Raw genomic sequence first — 18,927 nt, forward strand, 5'->3', positions numbered from 1 at the left:
TCCTTTCTGTACTCCACCGAGTGGTGAAACTGATTAAGAGTTCTTGTTCTTCCAACTAAAGTCAAGCTGGAAGGAAACCAAAAAGAACGTCTTGTTCAGTGTTCCCCTTTTTGTTCTACTCCAGCTAAGAAAAGAGGTTTGTTTTAACTGTGAGAAGTGTGCTAGTTCTTTATAAAGGTAAGCATCATTGCAAAGAGTGAAATAGAAATAACTTTACTCCTGCATCATATAGAAGGGTAAAACACCAACTGATGTTAATTGTACCTCTTCTTCACAGCAGCTCCTCAGTTACTAAACTTACAAAAATCATTGTTGTGGAGAATGGCCAAGAGAGCTGCTAAAAAAACAGGCAAATTCATGCAAGATCCTAACAGTGGTTACGTGTAGAATCAAGGACTGTGTCCTTGGATTTAGGACACGGATGGGGAATGTTTGGAAGTCCATCATTTAGCATGCCCTACATAGTAATGAAAAGCAGAAGTAGCATTTGAAACCGAACATTAATGCTAAAGACTGGGTTGACACTTGGACTGTTTCTCTGCCAAGCATATAGCCCTTTTGGAGCGTGCACTGAGCCTTCTTCATGGTGTTACTAAAACTAATAAGGTAAAGGGGAGCAATGTGGGATAATTGAGCCACATGAGCGAACATGCTGCAATGTAATTATTTGGACAGAAATTGCCTTGCTCATTTCCCGCAGCACTTCACGGTGTGGCCATTATGTAAAGCCTTAACATTCAAAACATGGCAGGCTGTGTTGAGGAAGCTGGCTATGAAATGAGACCCACCAACTTCTATGGGACTTTAAACTGAAAGCTGTTAATTAGTTTGATCAGCTATCAATCGTCTGAGCAAAAATTGCTTGACACTGCACAGTTGACTAGAAGCCAGGGGGTGACTAGGTGTATGGGCATCATCTTGAGTGTATTGTAAAACAGTATTTCTGCTTCGCAATAATAGTGGTTTGTTTGCAAATGAAAATGGGGGTGGCAAACAATAACGTGTTTCCAAGAAAAATCGGAGGTGCCAGTGTCAGTGAGTGCTGCCCTGTGAGGAATGGTGTTAAAGCACACTAATAGGAACCAGGCTATTTAGCAAGCTTTCTTGGAAATGGCAGGTAGGTGAATGAAGGATGAGAGAATACAGTGTAGTGGGGTGTGTCCCTAAAACAGGTCCTTTGAGTTTTGGATTTAAGGTAGCATTTCTCAACCTGATGGCATCCGGAAGTGCCGGGGCTACAACTCCCTGCATCACTGTGGATGCTGGAAGTGTAGTCCCAACATGCCTGGAGGGCACCAAGTTAAGACAAGCAGTCCTGCAAGGACTCTCCCATGAACCCCAATTCTCTGTGTTAAAACCCCGTGTTTTAACCTTCCTCACTGTGCTACAAAGCAAATAAAGGAAGGGGCATAAAAGGCAGATGGCAGTTGACTTTGAGGTCTCAGCATCGAGAGGGCTGTGGATTTAAGATGGGCTGGTTTGGGGTTGGGAAGGTCATGCTGGAGGTTTCTGTGGACAGTGGCCAAAGCCCAGGACACAGATGTGATCAACAGCTTCTTTATGTTAAACGACTGGTGTGAGTCTAAAAAGCAGCGGCAAAAGGTGTGTGCCTGCCAGCTTACCATTGTGATCGTGCAAATGGTGGGAGGAGAAAGAGGCATGACATGGAATTGGGAATGCGGTTGACAGAATGTGAGGTGCGAGGGGGTGGGTCCTGCCGTGTCATGTTGGGGGCGTAACTTTTGAAGAAGGGTGTGGCTATGGGCGGGTTTGGTTGGCTTTTCGGGCGGAGGCGTGTCCTTTCTCTGCGTGGTGATAGGACAGATCGGCCCAGGCGGGCCGGGAGGGTGTTTTGCATGTTTATTGAGATTGGTTCGTTTGTGGGGTGGGGGCGCGAGTGCCAGTGCTGGTCTGGAGGGGGCGCTGATCTGCTAGCCTAGGGATGGTGCAGCCGTGGAGGCGGCGGCGGCGGCGGCGGCGGCTGCCCGGGCTGTGAGCTGGGGCACCAGCCGGTATGGGGCGGTGGCGGAGGCTGCTCCGGGCGCTTGGCTGTTTCCTCTTGCTGCTGCCGTTCTTGGGGGCCGGGGCTGCTACCGGGGATCGCCGGCTGCCAGTGCTACACGGTGAGAGCTGGGGATGAAGATGCGCGTAGGGAGGGAAGCGGGCAGGAACGAGGCTGCTAATGGGAGTAGGACCTTGGATGCTGGAAGGGAAAGACCTGGCTTGGGGTACTCGAAGAAGCTGGAGTGGGTGGCGTGTTCAGGGGGCCACGAGACAGCGGTGCGATTGCCCTGCCAGCAGCCCCGCTTTCTTTCTTCCTCCATCCCTCCCCTCTGGCAGAGACCGGGGATCTCTCCTTCGCTTCCATATGGCAGGATGTTGCTTCTCCGCCCGCACGCGCTGCACCTCCCATGGCCCTTGGCTTCCCTCCCATTCCCTTTGCAAAGTAAAGGTATACCTTCTTGGGCATCGGGAAAGGCTCTCTTTTAGCGCGCGGATGGGGATTGGCATGGAGTCCTAAATATGGTGGGGATTCGCGGGAGGGAGGAGGAAGGGTGGCGAAAAGGGGGAGGGACCGCTTCCAGCGTTATCCTTCTTGCAGGCTGCTTCATCGAGGCGGTGGCAAGCGGGGCTCCCCCGTTTTTCAGACCCTTAGAAGGTCCTTCATCAGTTCCCTTGAAAACATCAAGCATAATTTCTCCTTCCCCCACTGCTACCACAATGGGCTGAGCCCCACGCTGCCTACCGCACTTCCCAGTCCCCTTTGCCAGCTCATTATGCCCCTGAAGACTCCAGAATGATTGTATATTTTTCTCTGAACGAGGGGATCCCGGGTGGTGGGGCTGGTTCCTCCCTTTCCTCCTCCTCCTCCTCCTCCTCCTCCTCCTCCTCCTCCTCGTATTGCTGTATATGCATTTCTTCCCCATTTCTCTCTTGGGATGAGTCCCCTCCCCTTTTTCCTAGTGCGGACTCAGCCCCCGCCAAAGTGATGTTGTCACCATTTTGCGTGTCAGCCTGTCGTATGCGCGTCACAGCGTCGTCAGGCTTGGCTAGCTCCGTGTCTCCCCCACCCCCTTCCTCGCAATTCAGTTCAGGAGCAGATCCTCTTCCCCCCGCCCGTGTTTTCCTCCTCAATTCAGGCACTGACGTCATTTTCGCAGGGCCTTTCTCTTCATCCCCCTCCTTTTCTCCAGTCCGACCCAGCTGCCTGTTGCAAACATCAGCCGTACAGCCTAGGACCGTTGAGGGAGCTGGGATGCTGAGAGGGATCTCTGTTCCTTCTAGGAATTAGCAGAGTTTCCATCCCCATCCCCATCCCCACCCAGTCTCCATCTGTGTATCTGTAAAAGTGCTGAGGAAGCGTGGCTGTCTCTTGATTTTGCTGCTTCTGTGGTGGTTCCCTTTTCACAAAATGGATTCGTGGGTCACTTTTATGAGGTTGCAGCAGAAACTGGTGCAATGGCCCAGTGTCCCCTTTTGCCTGGCAGCTCTGAAATTTGTGCAAATCCGTATATGTGTGTGATTGACCAAAGAAGTTGGATGCATGAGATGCTGCTCAAAAACCACTATTCACACATGTAATTAACGTGCATGAGTGTTTTGTGGCTCTTTAAGGTCAGCCTTTCCCAATGTGGTACCCTCCAGGTGTGTTGGACTGCCATGGTCATCTGGAGGGCACCAGGTTGGGGAAGGCTGTATTGGATGTTCACGCCTAAGGAAAATTCTTTTCAGAGTCCTCATTAATCAAGATTCTCATCTTTTTAGGGTCATCCTGAAACTAAGGATTTTGTTTGTCAGTTCTGGAGTGGCTAAGTTGTACATTCCATGCTCAAAGAGGGAAGCCATGCTCAGTTGCTCCCTTTTATTGCATTTTGACCTAGAATGATTGTACTTGGAGTTCTTCCTTCCTAGCATTTTAGGTACTGGAGATGTGGAATTAGGGACTGTGGAGTGGGTAATGTTGAAATGCAACGGCAATCCTTTCCACCACCAAGTGATTGCTACATGTAGCACATTTTTTGGGTATTAAGCCTTTAATGTATGATCAGAGGCTTGCGGGACTATGAAGGTTTTAGTCCTGACTGGTGTACAGAAAACAGGGAAACCAGACTGTGTATCGAAAATATAAAAGAACCAAGGAAAATATTGCATGTGTCTTGTGGGACGGTGTGAGCCTAATTTGGTTACTCCTTTTCCATGAACCCAGAGTTCAAAGCACAGGTCTGCCCAGGTGAGAGGCTGAAGTGGATGCTTTGCTGTTTTTTGTAATTCAAAGCTGACATGAGCTTTCTTTCTGGAGCTGTTCCTCCAGGCTTAGATCTTTGGTAAACTGTCAGTAAAGCAACCTAAGGCACAACTAGATTGAACCTGAATTAGACCAGAAATCAGAGTCAGGAGGTATATTTGTCATATCCTTTGACATTGCTGCCTGGTTAGTATATAGAAGGTTTCAAGCCAGAAATATTGATCTTGCTACTTTCTGTTCAACAGAAATCACATTCCATATTCCTCCTGGAATTGGAGGGAGATGGCTGGGCTCAATGGGTCAAAGAACTTCTGACAAGTATATTGACCTTCCAGTTGTGCTAGACTATAACTCCCATCATCCCCTAGCCAGTACAACTAGCTACTTGGGGATGTAGTTGTAGACCAACCCATGTGTAAGGCACCGGTTCGAGGAATGCTGGCATGCTCTAACAGATTAGAAGGGGCATGGTAGGTCTGAATCTTTCCTCCCTGTTGAAAAAAATTATGTTGTCTCCTCATGAATTAAGGTGGATGGAGCATTTCCTGCTTTTTTGAATCTTATTTTACCCTCTTTCATGCAGAAGCCTCCTCTCTTTTTCTGTTCTTACAGCAGCAGCTGTGACTCAAATACGTTTTCTTCCTGTGGTTCACTGATACAGTCTAGGTCAGAGGTGGGCAACTCATGGCCTTCCTTATATTTTGGCCTACAATTCTCAACAGCCCTCACTAGCATAGCTGAAGGTGAGTGATCATTGGAGCTGTAAACCAAAACTTCTGGAGGTCCACAAGTGGCCCACTGCTGTTCTAGATATGTATTTATTGAGGGAAAAAATAACCCAGGCAAGCTGCAGCCCACGTAGAGGAAGTTATTTTAAATGCTTCAGATTCAGTTATGTCTGTGTGATTACTTGGTCAGTCATCTGTGGTGCACTGCTAATGAATATGGAGACTTACCCCACTTCTGCATCTGATTAGAAATCTCGCGGGAGGGAGGGAGAGGTAAAGATTCTCTGCACCATTTTTAAGGACAATACAGACAACTCATAGATGGCAGTCTTTATTAATTCAGTGAACCGATAACATCCGGCACAAACTCAATTCAGTGATGGTGGATTTAGTAAAGTTTGAGGCAGTGCTATCCAAGGTAGAGTAAGCATTCTGCAATCCTAATTGGGAAACAGTGCGGTAATGAACTGGAGGTATTTAGAATTTTGGTTATTTGGATAACTACAAGCTTCTCTCTTCTCCTCAAAGGCCATTTACAGCAGCCATAGGGAACCTCCTACCCATGGATCAAATCCAGCCCATGGAGGAACTTCCTCTGGCCCTGTCCATCTCCCCTGACATCATCCCTGATAACTGGCTCATTTGTGCAGAGAGGCACAGAGCTCTACGCAGGACAACATGCAAAGGAGTCACCCAGCTTGGCCAGTGCTTGGTGGAGCGGAGCGGCTTCTCCAAGCTCTGGCCAAGCCATCTTTTGCATGCTGCTCACCACCCCAGGGAGGTTCCTGGCCTGGCTGGTGGTAGGAAGAACAGCTCCTTCAAGTGCCTTTCATTTGCATGCTAGTAGAATTGGGCTGGAGAGCAACATGTAAAGGTGGTGGTTGACCCAGCCAGCATTTGGAGCAACCACATTTTAATGTGCCAGCTGTGGCCCTTCAATTGAGCAAAGAGCAGAAGGGCCTTCTGCTGGACAGAGAGAGGCATGGAGCTCTGCATAGGCAGGGCCCCTTGACACCGTCCAGCCTACGGCATTGGTTGGAGGAGTGCTATTTGGCCTCCAGACCAAGAAAAGTTTCCTGCCTCTGAGTTACAGCCTCTTACAAAGGCTACACTTTGGAATCATCCAGCAAACAACCCTAGACTGATTGGATATTGACTCTCCAGAGCGATTTGACTCAGAATCTTTTATTCTACAACTCACCCTGTCTTAAACAGAGTAAGACAGAGACCTATTTGATAACACATTGATCCATAATCAAAGGGAGGGGAAGTGGTTAAAATGAACAAGATATAATTATCTTTGCAAAACTATCTTTAAAAGCTTATCTCTTGGTGATTTGGTTATGCGCCCTCTACCCTGATTATATCCTGTGATATTCATATGGTGAATCATAGCAACCAGAATTTGCCCTCTTCAGAATGAGAAGACACAGTAGATCCTCTTTCATTTGTGTTATAAAAAGCCCTTTCTGCTCCCTTAACAATCCCAAGCTGGGGGTGTTGCTTTCCCTCTCTTGATAACCTACTAGGAAAGGAACACCAAGTGCTGTTTAGCTGTTGTTGGGGCCCAAGGGAAGCATTTGCAGCTTGATCAAACATTTGTAAATGCTGAGTTTCTCACAGCCAACCACATTTTGACTAGAAGCCAAATCCTGTTAGCAATGTGCATCAGCTGCAGTGATATTAACATTGGGGTGTGCATGTATGCGAGAGAGAGAGAGAGAGAGAGAGAGAGAGAGAGAGAGCGAGAGCACACTCTTAATATAGCATCTAAGGTTTGTTGGAACATATTCCTGCTATAGCTGCAAGTGGAGCATACATGTTGCCTATACATTGGTGGGTTTGGTATATAACCAATTTTAGGGCAGGTTCTTAGGTGCTGTGCTCTGCACTGTGTTGTCTTGGTCTTGCTGATGTAATATGCATCTAGCAAAAAAAAAGACTTATTTTTTAATTAAAGTGCTTCGATTTGTTCAGGGCTTGTGATTTTGGGAAAGGAATTTGGTGTCTATACCAGAAAGTCTTCTGTATGCCCTTTGCTGACCTCACTTTAAGCTCTCACAGGCAGAGTCCACAGTGCTCAAATAAGGTAGCAGTTCATGGCTTCGGGAGCCTTGAAACCTTGCAGCATATAAATATTTTGGTTTGTGACTTTGATGGCTCCAAACTGTCTGCGGAAGGCTGAGCTCACTTTAACTTTTGCGTCTGACTCCCCCAGATTGAGCTTCCTTTCTGAAGCCATTTCCAGAATTTTTACCTGCACAAGTGGATCCCAGAATTCCAGGAGAGCGATCAGGCAGGCTATCAAAGGATCCTGCTTACTGGACTAGGCAGAATGAAGGGAATTCCCTCACCCCCTCTGCCCCAGATGGGGAAATGGCAGCTTTAGGCTTGCCTTCTAGATACTTGAAAAGGGTTACGTTGCATTTTCTTTTCATCTCCCCCACCCTATCTAATTCTTACAGTGGCTTTTCTTCTGAAGCTGCTAGCCCAGGGGGGGGGAAGGTGCCCCCCCCCCCCCGTTTGATGTTGGACTTCATTTTCATTAGCCTGAGTAACCATGGCCAACGGTTAGGGAGTCTAGGAGTGAACAGTCCATCAACATCAGGGGGCATAAGTTCCCCACCTCTATACTAGCCCATGTCCTGCTTGCAAAAATAGCATGGGGCAAGTGGTTGATCCAGCTGGCCAAATTTAAACCAAAGTGCTAATTTTGAAAGATTATCAAATGGTTCCAGGTATCAAGGAACCGTTTGCTAAAAATGCGCTTCTCTTCTCCCGTCTCAGCCCAGTTGTTCCTGAGATCCAAAAGGCAAAGTCCTGCTTGATGGGAGAGTTGAGCATGGTTCTCGGCTTTAGGGTAGCAAAAGTCCATATTCTCTCCTTCAACCACCCCACTTGCTTGGGTTTTATGCAGGCCCTGTCTAGGCACTTAGGATTCTGGGTGTAGCTTGACTGCACTGCTAAGGCCAGCAAAAAGTAGGATGTAGCTCAAGCAAGTGAAAGGCATAATGCTGAAACATGTGGAACTTGGCTTGTGAAACCTGTCGTTGGCTTGGGAAGCCACCGTTGTCTCTTTGCCCTGGTAGCTGAGTGGGGACAGTGCAGCCTCCAGTCAGACATAAACAGGGACAAATTGGAAAGGATCTCTTGGGTCCAGGTTATTTGAAGGAACACTTCATCCTACACGCACCTAGCCAGACCCAAAGGCCATCTTCTGGGGTCCTTCAGGAAACAACTCCAAAGGAAGTAAGGGGGTGGCTACCAGGAGAAGGTAGTCTCAAGTTTTATCCTGTACTACTGCTATACCTCTGTGCTGATTCGGTTGCAATTGCTGTGGTTTTATTGTCTGGTGTTACTTTTCCCCCTCTTTCCTGTTGCATGTTTTAACTTTTATTAACTGTCCAGAGAGCCTTGGCTATTGGGCGGTATAAAAATGAAATAAATGAAGAGGAAAGGACATGCAAGGGAGTACAGTCTTTCTCATCTTACCATACCAATGTGGGGGGGGGGGTCTTCTCTTCTGAATGAGGGGCACTGTCCAGTCCACCAGTGTGTGTTCTCTCCCCCCCATGCTTTGTGAGGTGCTCACACAAAGGGATTCTTCCATGATTCTGTCTCTCAACTGTAGAAATGGGAGCAACTCTCCAACAAGCATCTGTGGAGATTTTTGCTTGAAAGAGCAGAGGTGGTCATCTCCTGAAGTAGTCCTGGTTTGGAAGGTGCCTGCTTAAGAATCAGCTGAATCTGTGGCTTGAATTTACCTTGAACACGTGTGCTGGCAGAGCCACCTCTGCTATGCTTGCCTGCAGAATCCCCCCCCCCCCCGCCGCCCCGCCACCCCAGAGACCTCTGACTCATGCCGACAAAAATCGTCAGCAGTAGCAGTGCAAGGAGAGGGTGCACTGGCCTGTTCTGACTCACCAAATGGGCAACTGCGATATTCAGTGGATGTGTCTGTGGATGTGGCTAATCTAGTCTGCTTTGTTCTATATTTCCGTGGTGTAATAAATTAATAAGGGTGAAAACCCTATCCGCATATGGGGCTGTTTCTCCCTGTGGACTTCAAACCCATCTGCTGCAACAGGCTATGATTCCATCGAGGAGTCATGAGTACCCTTAGTTCTGCACCCAGCATTTGCCAGGTCTGGAGTATAATATCCCTGGGCCCAATCAATTAGAAGACTCTTGAGATGTCTTTCCATTCCACAGCATTAGCCTAGTGTTGCTCTGATATGTTGGAGCATCTGGAATGTCAACCTGTCTGTCACAATTCCAGATATTTCTCTGTATGATTCATAGCCACTCCAATTATCTCTTGGTAGCAGAAAATTGTAGAAGTATGTAGAAGTAACTAAATAAAGCATATTCACATTGCCTGTCATTTTCAGAGGCCCTTTGCTTTTAATGCTCTGCATAGGTTAGCTCAGCCTTTTCCAGCCTGGTGCTTTTTAGATGTTTTGCATGACTGCCCAGATCATCCTTGAGCACTGACTATGCTGATGGGACTTGTAGTTCAAAACATTTGGAAAGTACCAATTTGGGGAAGTTAAGATAACATTAGGTTCAGAAATTGACTGGGTTTGAATATCACCACAGCCCACCATGGATTATTTATGGGTTATGGTATGTGCCAGCTGCAATTTTGAATAAGCAAGTCATGGCAGGCTCACATTGTGGCTTGTTATGTCATGTGAACCCAGGAGGGAAATGCTATGCAAGGGTAAAACTATCTGCAGATAACCCTCCATTATTTTTCTGCCACATATTCTGACTATGGAGGGCTTTGGTCAATTAGGCAACTTGCTTGGTCATATTGTAAGCCTTAATACTTAAGGCCCATTATGAAAAGGTAAGACTCACTGGAGAAAACAAGAAAGGAGACAACCAAATATGACACAGGGAGAGTCCATAAAGGCAGCCACTGCCTCTAGTTTACAAGAGCCAAGCAGGGCTGTCACGGATGGGACATTTTGAAGGGCTTTCATTCCTAGGGTTGCCATCAGTTAGAGATGAATGACAATAGTATTAGTAATGCATGCCAGACAAAATGGTGTAGGGTAAGGTATTGTGTAGAGGGCTATAGGGTCTTATGGCTTGAAGTTTGGTTTTGCCTGCTCTGCTTTCTCTTCCAATATTCTGAAGTTTGGTGCTCTGTTCCTGCTGCATTCAATGTTAGTATGAGGTACTTTGTAAAAATACTCTCTGAAGTTGTGCTGCGTTTAAGGCACTTTCACTTGGCAAGAAGCCATGGTCACGTGCCTGAACTTTGGATCCATATGGTGAGAGGTGGACTGAGTGGGTGCAGTCCGCCTCTGCTCGTCCGTAGTGCACACACTATGTCAAGCAACCCTGCATAGTTACTGCAGCTTTTGACCATGACCTACCTGACAGACGCACAAGTTGTTTCTGTGTTATTGTGGTTTCCATCCTCCCCACTCAGTCCTCCTGCTGTTGGAACATGCCCCATCAACCACTGTGCCTTGAATTTCAATTTCAAGCCACATTGCTTCTTGCCTGCGTTGTCTGCCTCTTCTTGGTTGGCCCTGGTTGGCACGTAGAGTCTGGAGCCGCACCTGCCGTTGCTGCTCTTCCCAGGGACTCTGAGGCAATTGCACATCAGAACTGTGGAAAACACAATTCTGAGTTCAGACAACACAAGTCATGGGAGGATGGAGAAACCATAGAACAAACCATTGTTTCTTGTTGTGGTTTCCGTAGACCAGAATTACCTTGGTGAAATACCATGACTGTGTTTGGACAACAGGACAGACCAACAATGGTAGAAGAACCCAGCATGGCTTGTCATGTTGTCTGAACCCAGCCAGTATGTATATATCTGGCTGATCTTGAAATCAAGATATAAACTGAACATTATTTATGTCTTTTCATTGGGACTGTGAAGCTTCCACATGCTTCTGAGCATAGCGACAGCATTGCTTTTTCAATATTTGGTCATATTAAGAACGCAAAAGAGAACACCAGCCGTATTTTGCATTAACTTGATACTCATAATAGGAGAAATTGCACTTAAACGTCATTTCCAAATGTGTATGAATAATCTAAAATAACAAATATTGCTTTAAAAATGTGTGTCTTAAAAGTAATGCTAGCTAAGTGCAAAAGGTTTCTTAAGAATAACCAGAGCTTTTTTTTTGTCATAGAACGCACCGGAACGGCATTTAGGCACCTTTTTTTAAATGGATTTTATGAAGTGATTTTGAACTGCATAGCAGATCAGCAACAAACATCATTAACATAGTGCCTGCAGGCTGCTATTGTGTCTGCGATCTGCTATCTGATAGCTGCTCCTTGGGAGCTGCTTGGCTTGGGATTGGTGTGTGTGCTTACTACCTTCGGCCAGTTCCGGCACCTTTTTTTTTTTTTTTTTTTACAAAAAAAGCACTGAGAAAAACACTGCTAAAGAGATGGAGAAATGTTTTATTGATTTGTTTGAAAAGAAACAGTATGAATAAACTTTTAAGATTTTGGTAAAACCTAAACGAAGGCCAGGAAGTAGTGGAAAAACTTGACAGAAGGGTGAGGCCTTTTCGCTCCAAAGGCCAAATTCCAGTCTGGGAAATGTCAGAGGCTTCATCCCATCAAGGCAGTGTGGCTGAAGGCATATTGGGCAAGGCTAAAGCTCAGTCCTTACTCAGAAGTAAGCAGGACTCAATCACTTAGCAGCACTTTCAAATACCGCCCCAAATACCAAGCATCCATGTGGCTGCCCATGACCGTACATCTTCTCAGGGGTAAGCAGGCTGCAGTGAAAGAGCTCCTCAGGATCCTGCCCCTCCCTCCAGCCGGGGGAACCTCTCTCCTCCAACCAGCAGATGGTTGGAGAGAAGAGCTTCCCCCTGGCTGAGTGCGGAGAAAAGGAGACCCTTCAGTGCCCAGGGGAACTGGCCTTCTCTCTAATTTGCACTTTATCTGAGATAAGGGTTTTTCCTGCCTGGGAGGAAGAAGCTGGAAAGACAATGGGGTGGGCAATCCCCACAGTCTGGAGGTTCCCTATGCCTGCATCAATACATGAAGGGGCAGGTCTGCTCTATAAGCAATGCTTTTCAGCCATGGGTCCGCAGACCGGCCCTGGTCCATGGGAGATTTCTTGCCAGTCGGGGGGCGGGGGTGGACTTGCACACAGACTGGCGCAGGGACTAGCTGTGCTCCACCTCCTCTTCCTTGGTTGGTATCTTGTTAGCAGGGGATGCACCAGTTTCGCTGGGAGGGCCAGGGAGGGGAGAGCCAGTCCAGTGGGAGCTGGTTGAGAGCCATGCTGCGCCAATTTTGCTATTTTGTTCTTTTGTTGGCTTATTTTGTTGCTTGGTTTGGGAGAATTCTCTTCCCCTTCCCCTTTTGGTATTGTGCCTGGAAACTAATACACAGAATAGTGCATTATGTGTATGGTGCTTTTTGTTTCTGCCTTGGTGGTCCCCAAGGTGGTTTTCCTGTTTTCACTGGTCCCCAGCTGTGGAAAGGTTGAAAACCACTGCTCTATTGCATCAGAAAAACTTATTATCTATGACAGAGCAAGAACAATGGCAGCATACAATAAAGCCAGCCATGGTTATCCATAGCACTGGACTTTAGCACATGTTTAATAAATAGGTAAACCTGTGACAAGTTGGTTGTCAGTATTCACCTGAGGAGTGGGTGTATTAAATAAAGAAGGTGATCGTGCATCTTCTGAGCACTCTAAAAAATGGTGCATTCCCAACCAGCCTCATGTTGTCCTGCCGGGTTCTTCTCCTTGTAAGCAGGGGGTGGATGGGGGTGGGAGAGAGAGACTGCTATTTGGTTCCCTAATGTCAAACTTTCAAACTCATATACAACCAAAAGTCAATAGCCCTTCACCAAATTTTGTAGTGGCATTCTCCAATTAAAAGCTCTGTACAGAAATATGTATATTGCAGAAAAGAATATCAAAATGCATTATAACAGGACGATCTCTTGCAAAAACATGTATATTAGCTATGGTTATGTAGGTAAATGCACATATTAGGAGAAATGTGCACACAACTGTGAAGAAGCTATTGGGGACGTTTCTAAAAAATTCTCCATGTTTGTAATAAACTGAAGAAAAGGTTGGGAAAATTCCCAAAGTTCAGGATGAACTGAATGTAAGACTGGGAAAGTGAGAAATGGGAAGAAACCACAACTGAGGCTTTCGCTAAGGATGGCATACAAATATCTTAAATAGATTAAATAAACTGCCAGATTTGTTAACTGTCATATTAAGTTCACAGTCATATTAAAGAAAGACAAATACAAAGATAATCACATTGGAAGAGGGAAGAACAATTGAATAATGGCCAACCCCACATCTGATTTGTTTTTAAACTAGGAAACATGTAGCAAGTTATCATGCCAGGTGAACAGATGGCTTCCCAAAAATAACTTTGATTGATCTGCAAGGGATCTACACTAGAGTACTCTCCATGTATTAAGGGGTGCTGTTGCACTATTTATGCAAAACGTATTTACCACTGTTGGAGCAAATGCTAAGGAACATAGTGCAGTGTCCACTGTGTTAAAAATATGGGTAGGGATGGGGATTGCCTTTATTTGCCTCTGTTCCGCTTAGGCAGCCACTTTAACCTCCCTGCATGCTGGGCTGCTTTAACAGCAGAGGCATGAGCCAAGCTCAGTTCAGATAAAGTCTTTCAGGTGATGACTCCATGGAATGATGTTTCATCAACAACAGACAGAGTGGGTTAGGGAAGCCTTTGGGAATGTTCCTGTACCTTTTGTTGTTCTTCAAGATCCTGCTCTGCATCCTCTTGCTGACTGTGTGTGCATAGGAGGTACCTGAAACAGGCAGAGACTTTTCAAAATGGCAACATGGCTTTAGGACTCTCCCTAGGACCAGCCATTTGGTTGTGGTTCAGTGTGTCACTTAAGAACCAAAGGAAGAACTTCTCCTGGCTTGGTTTGCACATGTGCATCTATTGAAGACTGGAGCATAGCTACTGATATGCACCTATGCCACATATTTCCGTCCCTCTTCAATGTTTTGGGCTGGGGTGCTACAATTCTCAGGCAGGAAGCAAATCTGTCTGCATAGCCAATTCAAGCCCTGAACATAACTTCAGTTAGAACTGGGAAGGAGGTTGGTGGTCAACTAAACCACTCCCCCCCCCCCCCCCCCCCCCATTCAGCACAGGAATCCCACAAATAAAGCATTCCTAACTGCTCTCCAACTTCTGCCTGAGTATCTTCAGCAAAGAAGCCCTGCTCCACCATCCCAAGACTGTGTGCTCCAACGCTGAACAGTGTTCACCAGCAGGACAGGTCCCCTAATGTTCAGCCAAAATTGCCTTCCCTACAACTTCTACCCATTGGTTCCAGAGGAAAAATTCTGGATGAATTATCTATGCATAGGGTGGATCTACAAGTTTTAGCAGTCCTGTTTAGAGTGCTTGAATTACTAGGAACAAGTTGCTGACAGAAGAACTCTTCCTGCTTTTTTTAACAAGATTAACATGGCATGATTCAGCCTGGCTCCTTCGATATGCATGCATGCCAGCCCAGGGGCATTCATTCATCACCCTTCTTGCTGGCAGTGTTGCAAACTGCCCAGAAAGCTTCAGTTATTGGGCAGTTTAGAAATTTAATATTAATGTGATAATAATGGGCAAAAGCTACTTTTGAAAGAGCACCCTCATCTCTCAGAAGCATCTTTTGTTTGACTGACTTGACTTTTATTAATGACTCATAATTTTGAATATTACATTTGAGTTGGCTTTTACTGAATATTTTGAATTATAAACATGTTAGTTACCTTGTGATTTTATGTATAGCTTTCTAAACATGGTTTTTAAAATTTTGCCTATCTAACAACACTTACAAAATCCACAATACCTAGGTTATTGTAAGGTACTGCACAAAGGCACAATACAATACACAATACAAAGTACATAAAATACATACTTGCACTGTATATGTACATAAAACAATAAAACCCTAACTGTAAAACAGCAGCACCATCTGAAATACAAAAACAGGAATGAAAACATGAGCAGTAACAATCCATGCTGAAATAAAGACAGACACATTTATGTGTTCTGATATAATAAAGTCCTCGTAATAATGCACATTTGTGTACTGCTTACTATATGTAAATGTATTTGTAAGCCATTTACAGAGAAAGATTAAAATCTTCAAAATATATCGACAAACACAAAACATTTATGAAAACTTTGGAACCTTATTTCCTCAAAATAAGGAATTCTTCAAAGGGCCCTGCAGGTAAGGAAGGCAAGCAACCTTTCCAGGGAAGAGTGTTTCAGTGTTTTGGTGCCATGGGTGAAAAGACCTTGTCCTTTTCATTCAGAGAGGCAGGATAGAAATACCTTAAATAAAAGTATGTGAGGGATCATCCTTAGAAAGTTGCCAACAGAAAGCCTACCCTACATGGGTGGAGAATTAGGCTTTCTAGTTGGGCTTACTGGTTTATACAGTAGCACTGGGATCCATAACGGGTGGGTGAGCTGCACCATGGAGCAGTCTCTTCCACCCTTCTTGCTGAGGCAGGACTGCCCCTGGCAGGCCCTAAGGCAGGCTTGCCCACAACCTGGTGCCCTCCAGACATTTTGGATGACAACTCCTGGGATTACTGACCCCAGCCATGTTGCCTGAGGCTGATCTGGAGGGCACTGGGTTTGGGAAGGTTGCTTTAAGGACAAATTCACATTTCATGCACCAGAGATGTCTACTGCTTATATTTGCCATGGGATATATAAGTGGTAAGTACATGATCCAATGTCTGTGGCGCATACCTGCTGTGTGTCACTTGTATCTTTAGCAATGCAGGCATCTCCTTCTTGGTTTATGGCATTTGCTGGAAGGTGACTGCATGCAATGGCAGGCGCTTGTTCCATAAATATCAATCAACCCTTAGGGATCTGTCTTGTTTCCTTCTATCCGTTGGTTGCTATTCACATTGTAGAAGTTAGAAAACTGTGCCAACATTGGGTAGGGGTGAGAGAGGGAGCAGAGAAAAAGGTGGAAACTCAAATTTGCCAAAAAAGTGGCACAACAACAGAAACTACAACACTTCTTTAGCGCTAGTTTTGCACTCACTCCGCAAAAACATGGTTTCTCCTTCCCCAGGACAACGGTTTTGCAACTCTGGACAGCGCTTTCTCCCAAAATAGAGCTTTTTGAGAGAAACCGTGCTTTCAGAGGTGCTTCACTTTGTATATATCACACGACTAACACGTTCATCTTTTGTCAAGATCAGTAACACGGCCCAGCTGGGAAGTGGGTTTTGCTCCAGCTTTTCCAGCTGTTGTGCAGCTGCAGCCATGCAGAAATGTTTCCCCGTTTTTAGGAACAGCGAGTTTCCGCCCAGCCTGCTTCGGGGCGTCTTCGCTCAGCCCCGTCGTTTCAGCACCACGGCGAGCTCCCCGCAGACAGCTTGTCGGGCTTTCGCGGTACAACAGCGGCGGGGTCCCAAATTAACATCCTTCATTAGCTCCGTGTTTAAAGAGAATCCAGGTGACATCACCTTCCATGGCAGCTCGTTGTTTCTGAACTTCTGTCTCTGCAGATCTCATCTGTGACAATTTGTTTTGTATTAAAAAGGACCAGCCTATCCCTGCACTTAAAAAGCTAATTAGCTACATCTTGTTCAGTCTCAATGACAGTTGCTATGGCATTCCTGAATTGCTTTTAATTGGTCATTTCCTGTTTCCTGCGATAGGGTAGGTGGGGCTTCAGATTGCTGGTTTCCTGATCGCAGCCAGAGCCATTTCTCCCGCCCCGCTTTTTTCTGTCAGGGCATTTTTACAGTGCAATCCTAAAAATCACTTAATTAATAGGCTACTGTTCTGACTGTAAACAGGAAACTAGAAATTAAATCTCCGTCTGTGGGCAAAGAAACTGATAAAAGGCAAGTCAGGATTTCTGCAGCAAGTGAAGTGGAAGCACTTAATTAGCTGCTTGACAAGAAAAGGTGGGGAAAGTTCTCCAATAAGAGGCAGTTTCAGGAAGAGGCAGAACTTCTGAACAGGACTAACTTGTTAGTCATTATGCCTGGGGAGGCAGAACATCCCCAGATTTCAGTGGAGAAAGTAGCATCATGTGGAATTACCTTCCAGTTTTCATTCTGCTTCCAACTTCTTGTAGAAAAGTGAAGTCTCAGCAGTTCTGAAGAGGCCTGGCCTTGCCAGGCCTGACAGCAGCCTTGTTTGTGTTATCAGAAAGTTAGAAGGCCTCCTCTACATAACATGTGGTTAGAATATGTATTTAGCTTTCAGTTATCGGTATGCACCAAACAGGCAGTAGCTACAATCTCTGTTCCAGTACGCTTGATATGAAGTTCCAAGCAAATTATTCCTCCCTTCTTTCATCACTTTGGAAATGTCAGTGGAAGCAAACCATAGGTGGAAACTATGGAAATCATAGCCTTTCTCAATCTGTTGCCTTACATGTATTTTGGACTACAATGTCCATCCTTCCTGACTGTTGGTCATGCTGGCTGGCAATGAAGACAGATGGCATCCAGTACAGCTGGCCAGACAGTAGATATCCAGATATTTTGGACTCCAGAAGCCTTTGCCAGAATGATCAGTGGTCAGGAATGTTGGGAGTTGTAGTCTAAAGCTCTGGAGATCTACTATTTGCCCACCCACATAAAGAAATCAATCAATCTTGCTTACAGACTCACACAGCACAAACAGAAGTGCCACCACAACAGTCTCCTTTCCCCGACCGACTATCATTCAGTTTCCCAGCATTTATGCCATTTTCCCCATTCCGAAGATTTAAATGCCTCTCTTAAGGTATTTCTGGCTTTTTGTTAAACTAGCACTAAGAGCTTTAAGCTAAAATGTGCTATATTTTACTCTGCAGCTTTTGCCTTCATTACCACTCACCACTGGAAAGTGGCCTCCAAGAGCTTCTCCAGAGTGGAATTGGACCCTTAGGCCAAAAGGGTTCAACACACCAGATTTATACCCAGCTTTTCCCCCAAGGAGTTGAGAATGCTGTATGGACTGTTCTCCCTTTACCAATCCTGACAACAACCTTAAAGGGAACATTTGGTTGAGAGATGGAAACTGGCCCCATGTTACCCTATGAGCCTCATGATTAAGTAAAGACTTGAACCTGGATCTTCCTTGTTCTAATCTGACCTCTCAAGCTTGTCTTGTGTCCCATTCATCTCTTTTTACCCTGCATGAACTAACGTATACCTGCCTTCCCCAGGTGCATGTTTTGGACTGCAACTCCGGGCATTCTTGAGCACTGCCATGCAGGGGCTGAATGGAGTTGAAGTCCAAAATGCCTGAGGGATGCCCTATTTGGAAAAGCAGATCTAGATGAACCAGCACCATCACTTATTCCAAGCTTTTCTGTCCTAATTAATATTCAAAATCCCCTTCCTGTGCTTTAAAAGGTGCTGGTATCTGTAAAGGAAATCTGCAGTTTTGAAGATTTAAGCACCCAGCTTGCAAATAGGTAGTGCTGGTTATAGCAAAGCAGTAACTTATCACACACTTTTCAAAAGCTATTAGAAAGGTGAACTGTGGATTTATAGGTGATCAAGCCCTCTTCTGCTGGCCTGAATTGTTAAGGACCAGAGGTCGACAATTAAAGTGCATTTGCTATGCTTGCTGCTTCAGTGGGAGAAATTGTGGACAGTTCCTGTGCTACTCACTCACCTTGGCAAGACCTTTACAATTTAGGTTGCTTTTCCTATTTGTCCACTCCTCAGCATAGTCTGCTTTCAGATGTAAGTGATTTCACTGAAATATTTTCTTTGTCAGGAACTTCAAACAGCCTGACAAAAACTCAGTGTTCTTGCTAAATGCTTTGGGGCAAATCCTGCAGATAGATTATGGTCCAAAAATAGCTGGTGCTTTCTGATGCTACTTGGAGGAACCAGTGGTTGTGATGGAGGTCTGCTGACTGGCCTGGAGTATCAGCAGAGTCAGAGCTCCTATTAAA

The 18,927-nt window shown here is 45.6% G+C and overlaps 1 protein-coding gene across 2 annotated transcripts in view; it reads left to right on the forward strand.

Moving 5' to 3' along the window:
- The first annotated feature begins 1,946 nt into the window (after window positions 1–1,946).
- Window positions 1,947–18,927, forward strand: part of PTPRN (protein tyrosine phosphatase receptor type N) — a 42,678-nt gene continuing 25,697 nt past the window's right edge. For both annotated transcript variants that reach the window (XM_044438358.1, XM_044438359.1), the window contains exon 1: window positions 1,947–2,123. In XM_044438358.1, coding sequence (XP_044294293.1) covers window positions 2,015–2,123 — 109 coding nt within the window. In that variant the 5' untranslated portion in view covers window positions 1,947–2,014. The remainder of the gene's footprint in view (window positions 2,124–18,927) is intronic.

Source organism: Varanus komodoensis, unplaced genomic scaffold (genome assembly GCF_004798865.1).
Source record: "Varanus komodoensis strain SLA01 unplaced genomic scaffold, ASM479886v1 scaffold32, whole genome shotgun sequence".
Classification (NCBI taxonomy): domain Eukaryota; kingdom Metazoa; phylum Chordata; class Lepidosauria; order Squamata; family Varanidae; genus Varanus; species Varanus komodoensis.